General features: G+C 47.0%; 1 protein-coding gene across 1 annotated transcript in view; it reads right to left on the minus strand.

Moving 5' to 3' along the window:
* PCSK6 (proprotein convertase subtilisin/kexin type 6) overlaps positions 1–20,757 on the minus strand; it is a gene marked incomplete at its 5' end in the record, with an annotated part of 121,522 nt that overhangs the window by 36,382 nt on the left and 64,383 nt on the right. Inside the window, 4 exons of the mRNA XM_019533187.1 lie at positions 5,845–5,962; positions 8,394–8,497; positions 11,340–11,440; positions 16,163–16,375. Coding sequence (XP_019388732.1) covers positions 5,845–5,962; positions 8,394–8,497; positions 11,340–11,440; positions 16,163–16,375 — 536 coding nt within the window. The remainder of the gene's footprint in view (positions 1–5,844; positions 5,963–8,393; positions 8,498–11,339; positions 11,441–16,162; positions 16,376–20,757) is intronic.

The raw sequence follows: 20,757 nt of genomic DNA on the forward strand, positions 1-20,757 counted from the left end.
AGGTCAGCATTGATGGAGGGAAGGGGATCTCCCTCACCCGGACCTCCCTGTCCCGCAGCAGGCATGGGTGTCCCATGGGACTGATGAAAGACCGATACAAAGTACCCATTTAATAGGTTGGCTTTTTCCTGGGCGTCAGTTGTCAGCTGTCCCATCTGGTTCAGCAGGGGTCCAACATTGCCCTTGCTTTTCCTCCAGCTTCCCACATATCTGAAAAAGGACTTTTTATTGTCCTTGATGCTCCAAGCTAGTTAGAGTTCAGTTGCAGCCTTGGCTTTCCTGGTTTGCTCCCTGCAGGACCGGACCAGTGCAGAATAATCCTCCTTGGAGATGGATCCCATCCTCCATCCTTTGTAGGCTTTCCTTTTTAGCCGCAGGAGGTCCGCTAGGTCCCTGGAGAGCCAGGGGGGGCTGCCGTGCTCTCTTGCTGCCTTTCCTTCAAGATGGAATAGACTTAGCTTGTGCATTGAGGATTGCTCCCTTGAGGAGCAACCACCCTTCTTGAACTTCCCTCTCCCTGGCACACTGCTGGCTTATTTCCAATTTACTGTCCACTGTAACCCCCAGGTCCTTTTTGGCAGAGCTGCTGCTTAGCCAGTTAGTTACAACCCAGTTGGAAAACCACTGCTCCAGTGCAACAATTCTCACTGCCCCGAGCTGCCACCAGATCCTTTCAAGAGTGCCAAGGATATGCATATAAGCTAAGCAGATAAACCAGTCCCAATGGCAGGTCCCACTAACTACTGAAAAGGACTAGGAGGAAACACAGGACACTAGAGCACCCCTTTTGGGCATGCTTGGGAGGGACTCATCATCACACATAGCAACTGCTCTCGGGACCCCTCTGCACAAGGCCAGCCAGGCAGGCTCAGTGCTTGCTCACATCTGGACAGTGCCCTTACAGCTGAGCCCCGCAAGCCGAAGAGCCTGCATTCTTCGCGGCAGAGATAATCACCACCAATGAACGGGTGCATTCCCTGTACTGTTCTCAGTCATGTTGTTAATGCACTATTTATTAGAGGGAGCAGCCTCTATTATTCCCCTGATTTCCTCTGGGGCCCTCTTTGAGCACATGCTCAGGGCTCTCGCAGGGATTACATTGCTTGGCCTTATTTTGCCTCAGTCATAAAAAATAATCCAAATGGCTATAAACAGTGATGTCATTCCCTAGGAGGACTGGTAAATATTTGAAAATATTATTTGCATTCACCATGAGTGAAATTCAAGATGTTGCCTCTTCTCATTACTGGCTTCAAAAAGCCTTAGCCTCTGCAGGCCAGATTTTCAAAGGAATCAAGGTGTCTGACTTGTGTTCATGTCAGCAAGGGGCATCTGGTTCAAACCTGGGACAATCTGGCTCTTTTTAGGGATTTAACTCTCACTGATTTCTCTGGAAGTGAAGCTTCTAAATGCGTTTTTTTAAAAACAGACCTGTATATCTAACGGCATCTGTCAACTACTCCTTCTGGTCCAATATCACGGCAGCATGGACATTTTAATACATCAAGCAGCACCGTTCAGAGCCAGGTTATGCCTGGAACCAGGCTTCTTGCTATTTGTAGTGCTTCAGGTTTTCCTAAGTGAATCAGAGCCCCTGACGTGCCTTTGTTTTCAGCTCCAAACTGAACTTGCAGGCGGCAGACAGGCGATCCGATCCAAGGAGCCCGGTGTCATGCAGGTGTCAGGCGTATAATTACTCCATTCTGCAGAAACAGTTGGAGTAAAACACCACAGCAGAGTCTGAGGAAAACCTCTGGAAAAACGAGCTGCCCCACTAGCTACATGCAGTACCCTGCTATATTAGGATTAGCCTACGCTGCTTTCTGTGCATGCTCCAAGAAAAACCACCAAGCCAAAGCTTATTCCTGGTCCTCTTCCAGCTTCAAGACTGTTTACTCAGTTTAGTAATTAGAAACACCATCATGAAGCTTCATGCAGAAAGCTAACTCCAAAAATTGTTTAACCCAACCTAGAAATAGTTTGAAGATCTAACAAATCCAGTGATTTTGTGACACTGCCAAAAGAAGTGATGCTGCGTTACAGGACCCTCCACGCTGGTTCCAGAACCTGATTTCACTCCTATCTGACTTCAGAGGTGACTCTCAAAACTCTCATGAGCCATGAAGATGCATGCTGCAGTTCACCACTCCTGATTTACACCAGGGAAACTTCCCCTGAAATCCCTGGTGGTGACACTCAAGTGAAGCTGGAGTAATGATGAAGGACTAGGATGAGACAACCCCATCAGCAAGGTGTGAAAATAGCGTGGATGCAACTCAGAATGATCCTAGCTTTCAAACACAAAGACAAAGGCTCTGAATATAATCACACTGACATCCTCTAATATTATCACTCTCTCAGGAAGGAGCCCTGGATACCCTCTGCTGTGTACTTGCAGCAAGAGAAAAGATCAATGACCCTAAGAATGATAAGACCATACAGCTGGAAGGGATCTCACCAGGTCATCTAGTCTAACTCTTTGCTCCAGGTAGGATCATCTCTGACTAAACCATCCCAGCCAAGTGTCTGTCCAGCCTGCTCTTGAAAATTTCTAGGGATGGAGAGTCCACAACTTGCCTAGGCAGCCTCTTCCAACTCTTAACCACTGTCGTAGTGAGCAGACGGAGACAAGATAAGGACACAGAACTTGAATTTAGGGTTCGTGCCATTGCAATCTTTCTGGGCAAAAAAATTGTGCCCTCTTGCCTAAGAGAAGTGCTGGCGGTGGGAAAGGACCTAGCAGTCCAGATGTACATACACACAGCTCATTCAGTAACTACTGGGATTCATTGTCCTCTTCCTGTCTGTCTATAATCCTTATCTGCATCCTATTCAAATTTACACTGTATGTGTCCAGGGCAGAGTCTGGGCGTAACCTGGTCAGTGAGACGCCATGTACATTGGAGGGGTCTCAAAGCATATTTGTTTCCCTCCGAGTGTATGCATGGGTGCACACAAGTATGTGCATCACTTATGCACACTAATAGATTGATATATATGTAGATAGATGGATGGAAACCCTCCCTACATTCACAGACACTGCATGCAAGGTAGATTTCCCTGACTAAAGCTAAGTCAGACAGAAAAACAAGGAGTGTGACAGAGCGTTGAATGGACCTCAAAGCTGGGGAGCATTTTCTTTGCCTGCCAGCCTCAACTAGGTTTTCCCAGAGACCAGGAAAAAAATTTGGATTGTTTTGTTCAATCATTGTTTCTTATTGCTTCACAGCAGACGGCAAATCAATGCAATCTGCATCACAGTATACACAACCTACACCCCCATCTGCATCACAATACACTCCACAGGAGCTGTGATGGAGTAAAGTGCTCGATGATAAGGAGAGGCTTTTGAATGTCTTGAAGATCCAAGAGTTGTGGGTCACAAACTTTGATTTGGTAGTATTATGGGGGAAGCATTTCTCTCTGGGCTGGAATGAGCATGCTTTCAGATAAACTGCTTTATGAATTAACCTGGCTCCAAATTCCTAGCTCCACATCCCTTCATTTTCCAGTAAAATAATGCTCTTTAATGAGTGCATCGCCGTGCTGGGAAGGAGGCAGTGTCTTACCAGGAAGTTTGATTTTTTTTTTTTTTTTAATGACTCAAACCCACTAATTTGGACAGATGGATGATTCTGCCTATATCTGTCAATTGGTTGGTTCCCGCAATGCAAAACACATCTGTATGCCTGTTTCCATTTAGGCTGTTATTTCAGTGCCTTGGCCAACCAGAGATTTCCCGGATTTGAACAGAACAAGGAACTCCTCCAAAAAAGAGCCGGATCCACTGGCTTTCTGTTGACTCCAATAGGCTCTGGAGTAGGCTTAAAAGAAAAGCAGAGACACCTTCCACAAAACCCTCTTCACCTGAACCACCGTGGGCTGGCTTGGACAGAAGAAGAGCAGGGAACTGGCTAGACTTTGAGCAGACCAGTTATGATTGACGCACACCACTTTCTGCTGGTGGAAGTGAACTCAGGATTAGTTAAACAAAGTCTCAGCTCAACGGGGACTGTCTTCTCCTACACTGCCATGCTATGGAGACACAGACTGCCATCCCTTCCTTTTAACTATGAGGTTTGACATCTCAGCAAAGCATCTGTTTTCTTTGGCATCCATATGCTTGTCCACCCCAATCACATTTACTCTTTGCTCCTTCATCTAGCAAGGGAAAGGAGAATAAGTCTCTATCAGAGCTGTGCTTATTGAGAAATGAGAGGGTTTTCCTCATCTTCTTCTACTCTGCGATACTGACCTAGACGGATCAATCCTAAATCACTTCACCTACATGTCATTACCCCTGGTCCACCAGATCTCTCTCCACCAAAGATAAACCATGAAGGGAAAGAGGAGGCAGAGCACATTTCACTGCCTGGCAAATCCTGTTTGTGGTGCACAAGAATAAAAAAGCCATGCAAATATGCAGTCAGCATGTGGGAATGGCTGCACTTTGACTCGGGAGAGGAGGATCTGAGTCCAGATTCTAAAGGATTGTGCAAGTCATGGCATCCTTTTAAAGAAAGTCAAATCAAAGCATCCTCATGCATTTGCACAGTAATACTAGGATCAAGGCTGGTTTGTCCACAGTGCATTTGAGGCTTCTAGTCCCTGGATGTTGCGCTCAGATTGGGACAGGTTAGACATTTGTTTAATAAAAGGTTTATTCAGTGACAAATACAGTTGGGGGAGGGAAAATAAACTCTTTACTAATTTGAGCCAAATGTGTTTTGGCCAACACAAGCAAAAACAGAGAGAGAGATATGGAGGGAGAAACAGAGAGCGAGAAATGTTTTAAACACTGAAAGATTTATTCTGACGCATTTTTAAATGAAACATTTGGACTGATTTTTTGAAGACCAGAATGATCTTTTGTTTCAGAATGTAGCTTGATTTAATTTAAAAAAAAAAAAGCATTAACACACCCAAGGGCTATATGAACTTTTAAAACTTTTGACTTTTCTCAACTTTTCCCCCTTTTTTTGCCCCAAATTCCTCCCCATATTAGACCACGTTAATAGGAAAGAGCAGATGCACCGGTACATTTTATTACCTAGAACACAATGTGATTTTTGATGAGCATTAGTTATACATTACCTGTGCTACAATACAGATCCTCTCTGCCCTGACTCTTTATTCCCCCCAAGAAAAAAGCTGTGTGTCACATGTAACATTTTGTCCCTCTCTGATAAAGCATCACAAAGCTCTAAGCAGCAAAATTAACTGGTCTGCATAAACTACGGGTGGGCAAAATGTGGTCTGCGGACTGGATGCAGCCCATCAGGTCATTCTAGCTAGCCTGTGGGGCCCTGAAAAAAGCTAGAAAATTAATATTTATCTGCCCCTGTCATGTGGCCCTTGATGGGTTGCCAAAACTCAGTAAGAGGCCCTCCACCCAAAATAATTTCCTGCCCTGGGCATAAACCCTTCTGTGCCCCGCTCTCATTCACACAATTGCAGAAAAGCTTACAGCCCGTGGTAAACTCATGCTTATCATACTGAGCAGGATCATACTGAGAAAAACGGGGTGGTTTCAACATGCCATGCCAAAATATATGTCCAACTGCTTTTGATTGCTTGGGACAGCATCCCAGAAATGGGCAAATATTCCTGACATGAAGTGTCCAGTGTCTCTAAGCACAAGCCTGGGGGTTGGATGGGATGGGGGTTGCCTTTCCCTCTGGCACTCAACTGCTTCAGCACCCCATGTCCCTCCTCTGGGGATGCCTGCTGGAGACAACCACAGGGCCTTCACTCAGGGCAGTGAGAACTGCATAGTCTAAATCCATTCATCCCAAAGATTTCTCAGCCCTGGGACTCATGACACGTACCCTGGCTCATACTCACTTGGTTTTTCTATCTGAGCTGCCAATGCAGAGATGCTGGGGAGGTACTGCTTTCCATTTCTTTGCTTCTAATACAATCGCTTCTGCATTAACCAGGCCGAATCCATATAGATGGCTAACTGAAAAGACAGAAGACTCAGAAACCTACTTACTGAAAAGTAATAACACCTAGGAATAACCTAGGGGCAAAAAATGCATTTGACTGGATTCTCAGAGGCAAAAAAATAGGCCAAGGAAGATACAGATGTCAGCTGTGATAGCCCAGACCAGGGGAAATACTTCTTGTTAGATTCCCATCACCATCAAGTTAACCCTTCTGCAAAGGTTAGCACTTCTGCAACCCCTAAAGATCAAGTTAACCCTTTTGCAGAGGTCTTCCAGGTGAAAAGCCTTCTGCTCCATATTCACGCTCTGGGCAAGCAGAGAGGGGAACTGGTACTGAGTGTGAGCTCAACCCACAGCTGTCCAGCAGCTGGAGCCTTCTGCGCTGCCTACGGAAGTGTCCTGCCCACCAGTTCCCCCTCCTGCGGTGGAAGCCAAATCCCAGAAATGAGGTTTCATAGTTTCTAGGGTCAGAAGGGACCTGAGCAGATCATCTAGTCCGACCCCCTGCCATGGCAGGAAAGAGTACTGGGATCAAATGACCCCAGCAAGGTGTTCATCTAACCTCCCCTTAAAACCCCCCAGGGTAGGAGCCTGCACCACTTCTCTTGGAAGTTGGTTCCAGACCCTAGCCGCCCTGACCGTGAAGTAGTGCCTCCTGATATCTAACCTAAACCTACCCTCTGAGGTAAGGAGTCTGCTTCGAGCTGGCCTCCTCCACAAGGGTCGCTCTCAGGCTCAGATGTGCTGCTTGGTGTGTCCTCAGGGTGGTCCAAGGCAGCAGCATCACCTCCTGTCTGGGATTTGGATTTGGCACTAGACCCAACTGGCACTTCTTGGCAGCAACCTCGGGGGTGGCATGGGGGCAGCAGGAAATCAGTGCCATGGCACCGCAGTGCTGGAGGCTCTCAAAAACAGTGCCGCAAGCCTGGATTTATGGTGCTGAGGCAGGGACGTGGGCATATCCCCTCCACACCCAGGAACTCGGGCACAAGCAAACTAGCTGAGTGGCTCATGGTGACATGCCAAGCCTCTGTTGGAGACGGGGAAAATCCAGGTCTCCTTAGGAGGAACCTCCCCACACAACCATCCTTCCTTTTTATGTTCATCTTTGCACTCTCGCCTGTGACGCCCTATCCGACTGAGCGAAGGTAGCCAGGCAGAGACTTCTGGATTGGGCCAGCAGTCTGGTTTAAGGAGAGTGATTCAGTTCTCCAAACTTTTGATTTTTATTTTATGATTTCCTAACCCCCTCTCAGCACAGGCCAGCTGTTGCCTGACAGCACAGGCAGCAGATGCTCAAGTCCCCTGGTCTGGGAACATCCGTGGATAAGCAGGCTTTTGCAAAGCTTATCAAACTGCAAATTATCTGCTAACTGTTACAATTCGCCAGCAAACCTTTGGTGAGAATAACAAAGAGGAATCTTGGAAATGTAGGGAAAAGCCCTGCCAGAGCTCAGGCTCCTGTGAATATTGCTGTGTGCTAGCCCTTGTGATCCTTTTCTATGCAAATATTCTTGCAACTAAAATCTCCCCTGCCCCCCCCCACACGTTTGCAAATACATGAAGAGAAGGCAACACTAACACCACCAAAGGGAATCAGCAGATTTTTGTTGCAAGGACTTTTGTAAAGGCTCCCACTGAATTTGCCTAGCACTGGTTGTGATCCTTGGTGCCTTCCAATGGGTTTCAGCTCTCAAGTATTCTGCTTATTTCTGTTATTCCAAGTCTCAGAGGGGCTGGCCAAAACTGTTGCAACCAGGAGGTTATATCTGGGGAGGAGATCAGAATCCTTTCATATGTAAAGGGCCCCAGAGGAAATGGAAGTAGATGAGAATTAAAGCATTGCACCAGAGCAGACAGGATTGTCCCAATACCTATATGCAGTGCCTAAGATCTCTGCTATAGAGATGCTAATAAATCATTGGACTGGACGCTTAGAAGTGGCTGCAGTAAGACAGGCCATCTGTGTTTTGAAGCCATTCTTATGTTCCAGCCATTATCTGGAGGGAGTAACAAACCAGAGAGGACTGTTTGTGCTCTAGATAAATTTTCCACCATTACTGACTGACTATTTTGGCAGCCGTCACAATTTTTAACTCATTTGCTCTGGACTCCCACTGGCATTAACAGGAATTACACACAGGCAGTTTGACTCCCCCAGTTAGACCAATACACACAGTGTTACTGTGGTTACTCTATTCTTGCTAATGCAGTCACCCCCACGGAGCCCAGCTGACTTGGTGTTTGATCTGACTTTGCCAAGGTGCAAGGCTTTGCAGTAGTACGGCACAGACCCTCCCAAAGGGCCTCTCCCCGGAGTGTGCAGACAGTGACACCAATGGCCTTGCTCTTCACCCTCTTCTCCACATATCGCTGTCTCTGCCCCTTTGCAGCAAATGTTGCTTAGTCCAACGCCCCTCCCCTTTCCATCCCAGTCTGCCTCACCTTTGTGTCCTGCTCCATTTGTTTTCCAGTCAAGTGCTTTCAGATGTACCGGCCGGGACGTTCGAATAATCAGATGCTGAACATCTCTCCAGGTCAGTAAAGGGCTAAAACAATAAAGGATGCAAAACAATGGAAATTATAGGAAGCCTTCACCATGCCAAAGTAGTGACTTTCAGCCAGCCCTACCTCGTCAGCTACACTCTGCTATGAATGTTTTGCAGTATGAACAGGAGAGTGCAACCTTCCCTGCAGCAGAAACAGAGAGCACCCCTTGATAACAGACTGAACTGCCTCTCCATCACCGTTACAAGCAATATAGCATAAACCCGTGATTAAAATGTTAACGGCATGGGTGACGATTGAAAGGATCCTGGCACTCTGCCCCATCTTCCCAGCAGGAATGGTTTCTGCAAGTCAGAGAGGTAATGGCCAAGCCGTGGCAGAATCAAGAGAAGCGGAGCCAAGCAGGGCACTGGATGGCATGGGTAATACAATGGCCAATACATCTGCAATGAGTGCTTGCAAGCTATGGCAGACAAGGTTTTTTGGGTGAATCTGGTATCTTTTATTAGACAGACTTATATATTTAGCTCTCATGCTTAAGAACATAAACTGATTGCCTCACAGATGTCAGGAAGGAAATCTACACCGTAAAGCAGTTTCTACATCGGTCCATCTTTCTCCAAAATATCAGGCACCAGTCAATGCATGAAGCATACTTGACCTGATATAGCAATGGCAATTTGGGGTAGATAATATTGGAAGAACTTTCTGTCACCAAAGGGAGTTCAGCACCTGAAGAGGCTACCTATAGAGACTGTGCAGTCTCCATCACTTGAAGTTTTCAGTGCCAATTAGGCAAACATTTGCCTGGGATGGTTTGGACACGGATGATCCTGCCCTGAACAGGGGGATGGAGAAGATGACTTGAGGGTCCTTCCAACTGGAGTTTTCTATGAGCCTGTAAGCCAATGGGATGAGGTGCTACACAGCAAACCCTGACTTCCTACAATAAACCCCGTGGGAAATAAACCACATTCCTCGTTTAGGGTGAAAAACAAGCTTAAAATAGAGCTGATGGGGGATTTAAATAGCGCTTAGGCATCGTGCTGGTCCTCTGTACTGGAGTGAATTGCACTCAACGTGCACATTAACCATACATAAGAATTGCAGCTCAGAAATGTTTCGCAAGCATTTTTTTGTGCTTTCTCCTACAGACGTTACTTAAGCAACTTGAGCTTTGATTTACAATTCTAAGCTGCACGTAGCAAAAGAAATTCAATGCATTTCTTCTTGGAATAATGGAATATCCCAGCGCTTGGCTTTCTCTCATGTGCCATGCCCTGCTACTTAACGTTGCATTTTATGTCCCGATTAAACAATCCAAAAATTACATCTGACTCTCCTAATGTATTTGTAATGGAAATTACATCTCCTGGAATGTATTCACCCAACATGGGTTCCTTGATTTAAAACAGAGCCAAGCACTGAAAAGCTGGTGGGGGTAATGAAAACAAAAGTTGCCAGCTATGCCAGCATTTGTAATGCCAGCCATGAGGTCCATCGCATCAACATAATGACTTATTTGTCCCTCCGACTGTGCAATCACAGTTGCTTACGGGTTATTCATGGCTGCAGGAGTTAGGAGTCGCAGCCTGATTTTGCTTCCTGCTCTCTTGCCCTCCCCTACAATAATACAGTTGAGAAGGTCTTCAAGACACTTGTCTATGAAGAAACACTTCTCAGAAAAGAAATGTATAGGAGCCAGCCTTGCAATGGGATGAAGAGTGAAATCTTTTCAGAGGCTAAGTCCTATCAGCGTTCTGCCAGGGTTGGATCATGCATCAGCAGATGTCGGCAACAGCTTTGTTACACACAGCCCTCTAATAGCACAGGCTCAGACTTCAAAGGGAGCAGGATCAGGCCCATTAACTGCCCAGCTGCTTGGGAATCAGCAGTGAAATGCCTGTTTCCATGGAAAACACCTCCCGCTGCCTTGTCTGAAACCAGAGGAGAAGCAGAGCAGGGCTGTGCAGCTGCTAGGTGGCTATGCCCTGCAGGGAGCCCACGATGCCCACATGCCTGGATCCGCGCTGGGCACTTGAACGATGCTGAAGCAAACCCTGACTGTTTTGGATGTTAGACCCTCCTCTCACTCCACATGACACCAGGGCAGCTGCCATCCACAGAAGCCTTGCATCAGAAGACACCCCTAGGTTAGAAGAGGCAGGCCAGTGGCAAGGCACACGCAGCGAAGACAAGGCTTATCCCAAGATCATTCACCCGCTTCATGATCTGGTGTGATGCAGCTGTTACAATCGTTAGGGTATGCTCTTAAATTCAGCTGTTCAAAGCAGGGAAATGAGGGGGAGAGGGAGAAAGAGAGATGGCTGGAAAGATGAGTTGAGTTGAAGAAGGGATCCCGTTTTTATTAAACATGGCTTATTTAATGCATGGAGCTGGCTGAGATGGTTCCCACCAAATGAATTTCAGTTGTTGTTCCAAAGCCTCCTTACAGCCACAATGAAACATTTAGAGAGGGGGTGGGAAAAACACCTGACAACATTGCTGATATTTTCCATCTTACACAGCATGCTTAGTCGACAGTGCATCAAAATCACTTTTGAAGGAGCTAGCAAAATCTTTGGCCTATTGAAGTCTGTGTCATCTCGCTGTGACAGCCAGGTTTTTGGGGGGGAAAAAGTGTGAAGAATCACACTGGTTTAAAAAAAAAGGCTTAAAACGACTGTTTTGTGTAAGATGGGGACTGCCCAAACCTCATAAAATGGAAACAAGTTTGACATTTCCCATGAAATGATTTCCCCCCTTTTCACCAGCTCTGTTGTAAACACCTGCTCCTTCTCCTCGGTGGTAATTGTCGGGGACCCTGCTATTATTCTGAACTTTCAATGCAGGAATCTGTCGACAAAGGAAGGAGTGACTTACTTTGCTTCCAAGGCCAAGGCGATGATGCCTGCGACCATGGGTGCAGAGACGGAGGTTCCCGTGTGGCCATCTGTGCAGCGGTGCCTTAAGTCCGTGGTAACCTAATGACAAAGTGATTGCAGCTAGTGACTGTGCAGATCTCTACGGAGATCTAAGATTATAAGACAGACCAAGTCCCCTCTCACACACAGAAGGTTGCTGTGAACAGATCAGCACTCAGAGATCAGAGTTTATTTAAGACCAGCTGAACGGCTACTGATTGAAAGCCTCGACTGTGATGAGCCTCAAAGAGCCATCACGTGGCTGGGAGCAGACTATGTTGCAAGCGCGCCAAAGGGTCCTAGTTTGGGAATAAATCTCTACTTTGTTAGGTGCTGTGCGTCATAGAAAGAGGATTCCTGCCCTGAGAAGTGAAGAGTTATTAACAGTAAGCAACCTTTGTGTGGCAGCAGGCCCAAATAATCTGGCTCAGGTCTGGGTGGGCTGGAGCAAGGACCCAGTAACTGCTGCTACTACCACTTCTCCTTGGCACCTGGCTGGAGCAGGACTGGAGCGCCCCACCCCTGGCTATGCCTGGGACACTGCCAAAGCCCCCCGCTGCCCAAATGCAACCAAAGGCCGCTGGGTTTATGGGCCAGATCCAGGGTCTTGGCAGGCTGGATCTGGCCTCTGGGCTGTAGGTTGCCAACCCCTGATCTGTAATGCTGAAAGGCAACTGGTGGAGATGCAATACAATGAGATGATAATTAGCAACAGAATACCGAGCACTCAGAGCAAACCACCTGCCTAAGAAGTGCGGCGGTTTTGTAGGCATCCCAGCAGAAGGAGAACAGTGAGGTTCATGGGAGGAGCAGGGCAGACGGCACAAAGAAAGTAACTGGAAAATTTGCAAAATGCAGGCACCTGCCTGCATTTAGGAGAACAGGTTGGCATGTACATTGCTCCAGCATTGGTGTCCCACGGAAATCACCAGCTGAGCACACACTGAGATTTAAGCAGATGTCTTTGTGAATCGGGGCCTTAGCAAAGCACGGCGAGGATGCACATGGGATCAAAAGATGTACTTCACAAGCTCCTATCTTAAGTTGTACTCCGGCTACTTTGCTAGAAAACAAAGATTTAAATTAGGGGAGAAACAACTACGAGTAGTTTTGTTGAGGATCATGAACCTGTAGAAAGCTGTGCCTAGAAAACAAGCATTCACGCTGCACTGGGAAACCTCAGGAGCAGAGACAACATCTCCTGCATTGCTGCGGTCATATCCACACAAGTTTTCACTCTCCATCACTGCTGGGGTCCCGGGAAACAATAGCAAACTGCTACAGCCAGCCACAGTTGCAGGGCAGACAAATCTGTCTGCTGTGCCATTACCAGCTGGGAATATGAGGATATGGGTATCGCCCCCATAACGATCTAGCTCATAGACATGCAGATGCCTGTAGGCATGGACTCAGCTAGTAACACCTTTCCTTCCATGTTCAAATCCCATCTGAGACTCAAGTTAGTTCTGAGTTAGTTCTGAATGCCATCATTTAAACACACGAAGAGGAAAACACCCTGTACATGCTTTCAGATGAGAAGTTAAATCGGACATATCTACACCCTAGCGCTGCCAGCACTCCCAGTTTTACCTTGAGCCCTATGATACTTAGTATTTTCCTTAAAGCCATGTCTCCTGGCATCAGCTTTCCTTTAGCAAAAAAAAAAAGAAGAAAAACTCATTTCAAATAAGTTTGGAAAAGGGAGCTCCAAAGGCTCAGAACCTGGGGCAAACCATCAGTTACCTATTTATTTCTTTATTCAAAATCTTGCGGTTTTTAAGCAGATCTCAGGATTTGGGGCACCACTCTCGTGATTTTTGGAGATGGCAATTTTGCACCTGCCCAAGAAAAAGTTAAAACAAAAAAATATCCAGCTGAATCAAAGCAGGTCTCCATCCCACCAGCCATTTTGCTGCTTGAAGGTAACACCTGCTAGCCAGCTCTAGAGCACTGAGATACTCTGGAGATGCAATGCAACTATCTGGGTATCAATTTATTCTTCAGAGGAGGTGTCTGTTATATTTCCAAAGCAGCTGCTGTCTGGGGATAATATCTACAACCTGTGGTGGCACGTTTAGTTGCATGAGTTTTATAAAAGTTAATAGATAAGGTTTGGGCAGATCACTGGGTAGTTTTTTTCCCCCTGGATGCTGTGTGTCTAGTGTCCCTTTCAGGGTTGGGGTTGGTTTTTTTGAAAACTTCAGGATACTCTTAAAGCATGAAACTCCATCCACTAGTTCCATTAGCTTGGGCAGGGAATGAGGAGACCTGGGCAAACACTGGATTTTCCATCATGGGAAATCTCAGTGTTTCAATCTTTGTTTCCATCCTGACTTAATGAGAAAAGGCTGAACTGCTGACTTTTCTTTTTGGTTTTATTTTGTAGGTGAAAGAAACAGCTGAGAAAAATGTCATGTAGCAAAATCAAAGTATATGGGGAAAACTAACAGTTTCCTGCAGAAAAATTTGATTTAGCAAAAACTGCATTTTCTGTCAATGGATAAATTTGATGGAAAAATTCCCAGCTAATTCCGGTAACGAGCAGGGCCAGTGAGTAATATCAACAGGGGCTACGTTTCACATGATGCACAGGGACTCTCCGAACTCAACATCTTGCTTTTAGGAAGTGGCATAAGCTGCCATAACTTGACAGGCAATCAAGTTATCCAAACGGTCCGTGGAGAGATTCATTCAAAGCCGTGGATGTTGTCCCACTTTTCTCTTAGAAGAAACTGAACAGGAAAAAGATGATCAAGTTTTGATAAATGGTTGTTGCCCAGACAGCTGTTTTGCTGGAGGTCAGGGTCCTTTTTAGCCACACTGGGGGTGACTGATCAGGCAATGCGATAAATCAGAGCTGCCAGAGCAAGGAGCTCACTGAATGCACGTCTGCTACATGAGACTAGCTCATGTCCCACCCGGCTGTGGGCCAGCCCGTGGGTGTCCTGAATGCAAGCATCTTCCTGAGCCAGACCTGCTGCCCTGCTTCTCTGAGCTTCCCAGCAGAGTGGTAAGTCAGAGAAGAGGGCCTGACTTTTCAAACTATTACCTTCCCAAGCGAGCAAATGTTGCTGCCACACACCATCTCCCTGCTGGGTTTGCAGTGTATAAAGCATTGATTCTGCTTCTACCAACAAATGTAAAAATAAGCATCCTTTATAAAGAGCCATTTTCTAGCAGAGATGGTGCAAATCAAGAGGCGTGGATTCACAGCTACAAAACATGGCCTTCTACCTCTACTGAAATATCTGAGCTTTCTGTTTAAACAGCATGCATAAAACCGTCGTCTTAATTACACCACATTTACAGCATGGGCTCTAAAAATCACTTTTAAGATTAAAAATGGTCTGTGGTTCAGACACACGAACCTTTCCTTTTAAGTCAGCATTAAATTCTTATTAACGTAATCAGAGCACAGATGCTGTAACACTCCCCACTGGTTTGCAATAATTGCACATAATGGTTGAGGGGAAGGAACCCATCCAACTTGTGCCTATGGGGGAAAAGTGCCGAGGAGGAAAGAAATAGCTCCTAGGTGTTTTTACCTGCTACCAAAGCAGTGCATGCACAAGTCTCTCTCTAAACTTCTGGAGCACTATTTATTTTCATAATTAACTGGCTCCTGTTACTATACTATCTGATCACTGCACACCTTTACTACATTCATCCTCCCAGTATGCCTCTGAGGTACGAAACTGCCACTATTCCCATTTCACAGATAGGAACATGAGGTCCAGAGAGATCAGGTGACCTGAGGTTGCTCAGGATATCTGTAGCACAACAAGGACTTGAAGTCAGGCAGATGGCTGGAACCACTGGACCACCCTCCCTCTCTGTTCCCCACCTCAAGCTACAGTGCAAGTAACTCAGAAACCAAATGAAATCCATGCAGAAGGGAGGGCCCAGGACAATATGTGCACAGTCATATCGCTTTAGGAGGCCTGGAACATTGTACAGGTTTTCACTTATTAAGGAAATAAAAGAAGTCAGATTCTTTTCTCCTATTAGATGTCCTCTAAACTGGTTCCAGTGACACCCTCAGAATTACATCAGTGTAAAGCCCGAGAAACAGAGTGCAGAATCGAGTCGTAAAGGGCAGGTCCACACATTTATTAATGCGCTTTTGCTAATGCACACTAAATTTAGCACCTCCATTGTAAGGTACTAGAAAAAGGTGCATTAGCCCTTTTAAAGTCCATTAGTGAAAGTGCATGGTTTTTTGTGACGCTTTAATGCCCATTAAAATAAGCTCATGAGAACTAAAGCGCACATGCAGACATGCCCAAAATTACAAGACAGGGTCCTGATTTTACAAACCCATGCAGGCTTCAGCTTAAGAACAGGAGCAGCCCCACCGACTCGACACGGAGCACATGGCCTCTGTGTTTTCATGATTGAGGCTTCACTGTAAAGAAGTCCCAAACAGAAAGAAATGTAAAAACCCAAAGCCATATGAAAGTCTAATGAAGCATGGATTTTCACGGAAGGCACTACATTGGAGGTATGTACTTCAAGCAGGGATTTAGTCTTATAGCACAACTTTCATTTCGAGGGAGCCCACAGGGCTTTGCAAACTACACTCACTCCGTTCACTGCTGAGCTGCAGTCTCTGCCGGGGTGAAGCCTAGCGACGGCACTAGCAGTACCCAGAAGTTTTGAAAGACGGTGTGAGCACCTGAAGCTGAACTCTGCATCATTCAGCCACACCTCACTCTTGCTGAACCACTGGGGAGGTTTTAGGTGGGTGGATCTCCATGAGCGAGACTCAGAGACAACACTTACAATTTTCCGATCGTAGAAAGCTCCACTGCTGTAGGTGGTAGCCAGGGTTGAAGCGCATTCCTCCAGGTACCAGGGCTTTTGACCGTTCTCAGTCGTGCTGCTGATGGAGATGGTGTAGATGCTGTTAGTGTAACCATCGCATGAGCAGTAATCTCCTTCTCTGCCACCATTTCCTGATGCCCAGATGAAAATGGAGCCCAGTCCTTTACGGCCCTGAATATTCATCCAAAACAAAACACAAAAAAACCCATAAGGAAACAAGCCTGTCCCAAAATAACTCTTACAGTACCACTACACCATTACAATAACTCCACCCCATACCGAGGGACATACGAGTGCAAGGGACCTGTTGGGTTATCAAGCCCCATTTCCTGCTATCACAAGCAACTGCTGCATATAATCCTTTCCACAGACACCTCCCTGGGCTCTCGGACCCACAGCACTCCCAGCTCCCTCTCCCAGTGAACCCCCTTTAAAAAACAAGTTGCCATTTCAAAAGCCTATGGTGCATATCTACACGCCTGTTGTTTAAAGCCACCGCCAGTCTCAAAGGCAATTACTGCTCAATAGGATGGAGATGTAGAAGAGCCTTGGAGGAACAGGCTTTAAGGCTCTCTTTCAAGTTTTCAAAGGGAAAAAAAATCTCAATGTTAATTACGTTTCCTCCCTCAGCAAGGCTAAAAACGGAGGCACGCAGACACCCTCTACAGGGACCGTTCCTAGCCACATGGCAATGGGGTGGAAATGCCGAGCCAGCTGCAGCTGCCCCTTCCCGCAGCAGGGCAGGCGGCAGTCCTGCAAGAGTGACCTTGTTCTGATGGACACATCTGTCCCAGAGGGATGAAAAGAAAGGGCTCGTGAAGAGTCTGCCTCCCTTCCTCTTAGCTCAGTAACTCTAACTGGGGGTAACTACACATGCACGGGGTTTGCTAATTAGCCCCACAGTAAAGTGTCACTATCTACACGTGTGGTGCTATTAGGTCAGAGTAAGCTAATTAACTCCACCCGAGGGCTTACCTGCCCGACACAAGTACTATCCTATGGTGGAGTTATTTACACCCCCGCAACGCACGCGTAGATGGTGACCAGGGCTGCACCACCCCGGCTCAACGTGCTGCAGTCCTGACTGCATGTGTAAACACTGCACCTGCAAGCAATAAACTCCGGTGCAAACTACACCAGAGTTTATTGTGTTGCAATAACACATGTACACGTGCCCATTGAAGGGGGAAAAAATGCCACTGAACCAGAAGATGCCCAAAATATCTCATAAGATTTGATATCTCTTCTATATCAAAAAGGTGGCCTGGTACTGTCTCTTTATACCAGTCTTTCTCCTCACTTTAGGTTGGAACCGGTACTTGGTGAAGCAGCCAGGGTTTGGCACCACACATCCAACACCCAACAGAGTCTCAGCATAGCCCAGACTTTGATTCTGCTCAGTGAGAAAGCAGGGGTCAGAGCACAATAAGGGTCTGTACAACCCAAAGACCTCTCATGAGCCAAAACACAGCAGAGCAGGGAGATCTAAACTCTACCAAGAGCCCTCCATCCTCACCAGTGGGGGAAATTCCACTAGAGTCCTGTTTAGACACAGAAGGGATGGGACAAAGGGGGTCTTTGTCTGGTCTTTCCATGGGACACATTTAGATGGTAATGCCACTCCCACACAGGACCTGGGCTGCAGCCTGCTCTCATTCAGTTCAGCACAGAGATTAGGAATACCACCATGCAAGTCACGGTCATGCAGGCATTGATAATCACATCACAAGAGCAGAGAACATCAGGACCTATGTTTTGACACCAAAAGAGCAACCGTCTCACCTCCCACTCTTAACCATAGCAAAAAGGGAACAATTTCCAAGAACCTGAGGGGATGCAAGGAGGAGGGACCCTGGTGACAGAGGTCACACAGCACCAAAAAAAGTGCTATATAAGACATGACTGGGAGCCAGTCAAACATTAGCAAGCCTGTGTTTCTCTCCTAGGAACAGCTTCTTGAATGGTGAGGTTTGGGGTGGGGTGGAGGTGGCGGGGACAACAGGAGAAGGGATGGAGGAAGGGACATTATTAAAGCACCTGACTCAGGCTTTTGGGCCTGGTAGGTGGGTCAATGTATCTCACACGATTTGTAGGTCAATAAAGCCTTTCGCCACTGGCCTGTAGGTAGATAAGTATTCATAGATGCAAGGGGCAGAAGGGTCTGCAGCAGATCATCGAGTCTGACCCCCTGCCCAGGGCAGGAAAGGGTGCTGGGGTCAGACAACCCCAGCCAGGTACATGCCCAGCCTCTTCTTAAAGACCTCCCAGGGTAGGGGACAGCACCACCTCCCTTGGACGCCCATTCCAGATTCTGGCCACCCTCACTGTAAAAAAGCTCTTCCTGATGTCTAACCTGAAACTGCTCTCCGTTAGTTTGTGACCATTGTACCTAGTTACTCCAAGGGGTGCCCTGGTAAATAGAGCATCTCCTATTCCTTGCTGTCCTCCCCCCACAATGAATTTGTAGGCAGCCTCAAGATCACCTCTCGGCCTTCTCTTGTGGAGGCTGAAGAAATCCAGGGCCCTCAATCTCTCCTTGTAGGGCTTTCCTTACAGGTCCCTAACCATACAAGCAGCCGTCTCTGGACCCTCTCCATGTTGTCCACTTCCCTCCTGAAGTGCGGCCCCCAAAACTGGACACAGTACTCCAGCTGCAGCCTGACCAGTGCTGCATAGAGGGGGAGGATCACCTCCCTGGCCCTGTTCGCCATGCATCTGCTAATGCATGATAAAGTGTAGTTAGCTTTACTGATCGCTTTGTCACATTGACGACTCGTGTTCATCTTGGAGTCAACAACTACGACTCCAGGATCCCTTTCTGCTGCTGAGAAGGTCATCCCCCCGCCTGTCAGTGTGTTGGGGATTCCTTCTCCCCAGGTGCAGCATTTTGCACTTGTCCTTGTTGAACTGCAGCCTGTTCTGTTCTGCCCACTTTTCCAACCTGTCCAGATCCGCTTGGATTCATTCCCTACCCTCTAGTGTGTTAACTTTTCACCACAATTTGGTATCATCAGCAAATTTGGACAGAGTGCTTTCCACACCCTCATCCAAGTCACTGATGAAGACGTTGAATAGCACCGGTCCAAGGACCGAGCCTTGCGGGACTCCGCTTCCCACACCTTTCCAGGTCAATACCAACCCGTCCACCACCGCTCTCTGCGTGCGACCCGTCAGCCAATCTGTCATCCACCAGACTGTGTAATCATTTACATCACAGCCTGCTAGTTTATCTGTGAGAATAGGATGAGATACCATATCGAAGGCTTTCAGGCGCAGGTGGAGAATGACAACTCCAGCAAACTATCAGGCAGAAGTGGAAAAGCCAGAGCAGTTCTTACTGGCACTACAGGAAGCCTTGAAAACACATGCCCTTTTAAGTAAGCTGCACCTTCACCTGAAATGCACTTTGCTTTTCTAGCCCACCACCTACAACTAACCTACAAGGAGACTCTGGCTTGGTCCCACTTAGCCTGCTAGAAGCTGGATCCAAAAAGATAATGAAGGGGCTAAAGGAAAGTAGCTCCCAAGGGGTGGGGAGGTGAGGGGAAAGCCACCCAATTTTCCAAGGGGAGGAAGCTGGCATGTGCCCAAGGAGATATTTTGGAAAGACTCCAGGCAGGTCTGGGTTTTATGGGCAGTGAAAGACTTTTCGACTTCTCCCTCCCCAGGGAATCAACTGAAAGGATGGGGGAGGGTTTCTTAATACTTCCCCGAGAGTTCGAGCAGAGGGATAGTTTATTACCTGTCTAGTTGCACTGCTGGGCTGATAATCTCTATTTGCCCTGCCTCTGGATACCAGGGGTAAGCTGGGCTGCTCCCCTCACTTTGTAAAGGGTTTCATTATCTGGTCTGCCTCACAGCCAAATAAAGAGGACATTTCCAAAGGAGAGATTAATGGAGCTGTCTGGAGCTGCACAAGAAAAAAAGGATGACTCAATAGCCAAATCATTCGACTCTCGTCTGCTCCTGGGTAAGTCTATCTACTTTTCCGATGGGCTGACTACTTGGCCAACTACTACCAGAACTTCAGTGAGCCATTTCCTAGTACAGCGCTGCCGTCCCTGTAGGGTTTCCTGGATCTCTTAGCTGTCAACATCCTAATCCATGTTTTTGGCTGAGTGATCAGTTCACGTGGGCTGGCTCTGTCTCAGCAAGCCCCTGTAGAGTTTCTATACGAAAACAGATGTGGCTTTGCAGGTTTGGTAGTGCGAAGTTTGGCATGCTGATACTCTTTAGAGCTGCAAGTAGCACAAAGAGGACATTGAATGACTGCCTGCGAAGGTTAAGACCCACACATCCACTCCCCAAGAAAGATGGTCTCTCCAGGATTTCTTTCAATGCCATTCAGCTGACCTAGGGAGCAGTCACAAGTTGCCAAGGATATCCAAAAGGAAAAGATCTAGCAGTGATCAGTATTTGATAAAAATGCAGGGGATCCACAATGTGCTTCACGTATTTTGTGAGTTGTAGTGCCCACGTTGGCACTTCCTAAGCTCAGGTGACAAGCCTGGTTTCGAAGGCTGGCCCCCAAACAGCCGGCTCACACGGCACAT

Source organism: Crocodylus porosus, unplaced genomic scaffold (genome assembly GCF_001723895.1).
Source record: "Crocodylus porosus isolate Cpor-Errol unplaced genomic scaffold, CroPor_comp1, whole genome shotgun sequence".
Lineage (NCBI taxonomy): Eukaryota > Metazoa > Chordata > Crocodylia > Crocodylidae > Crocodylus > Crocodylus porosus.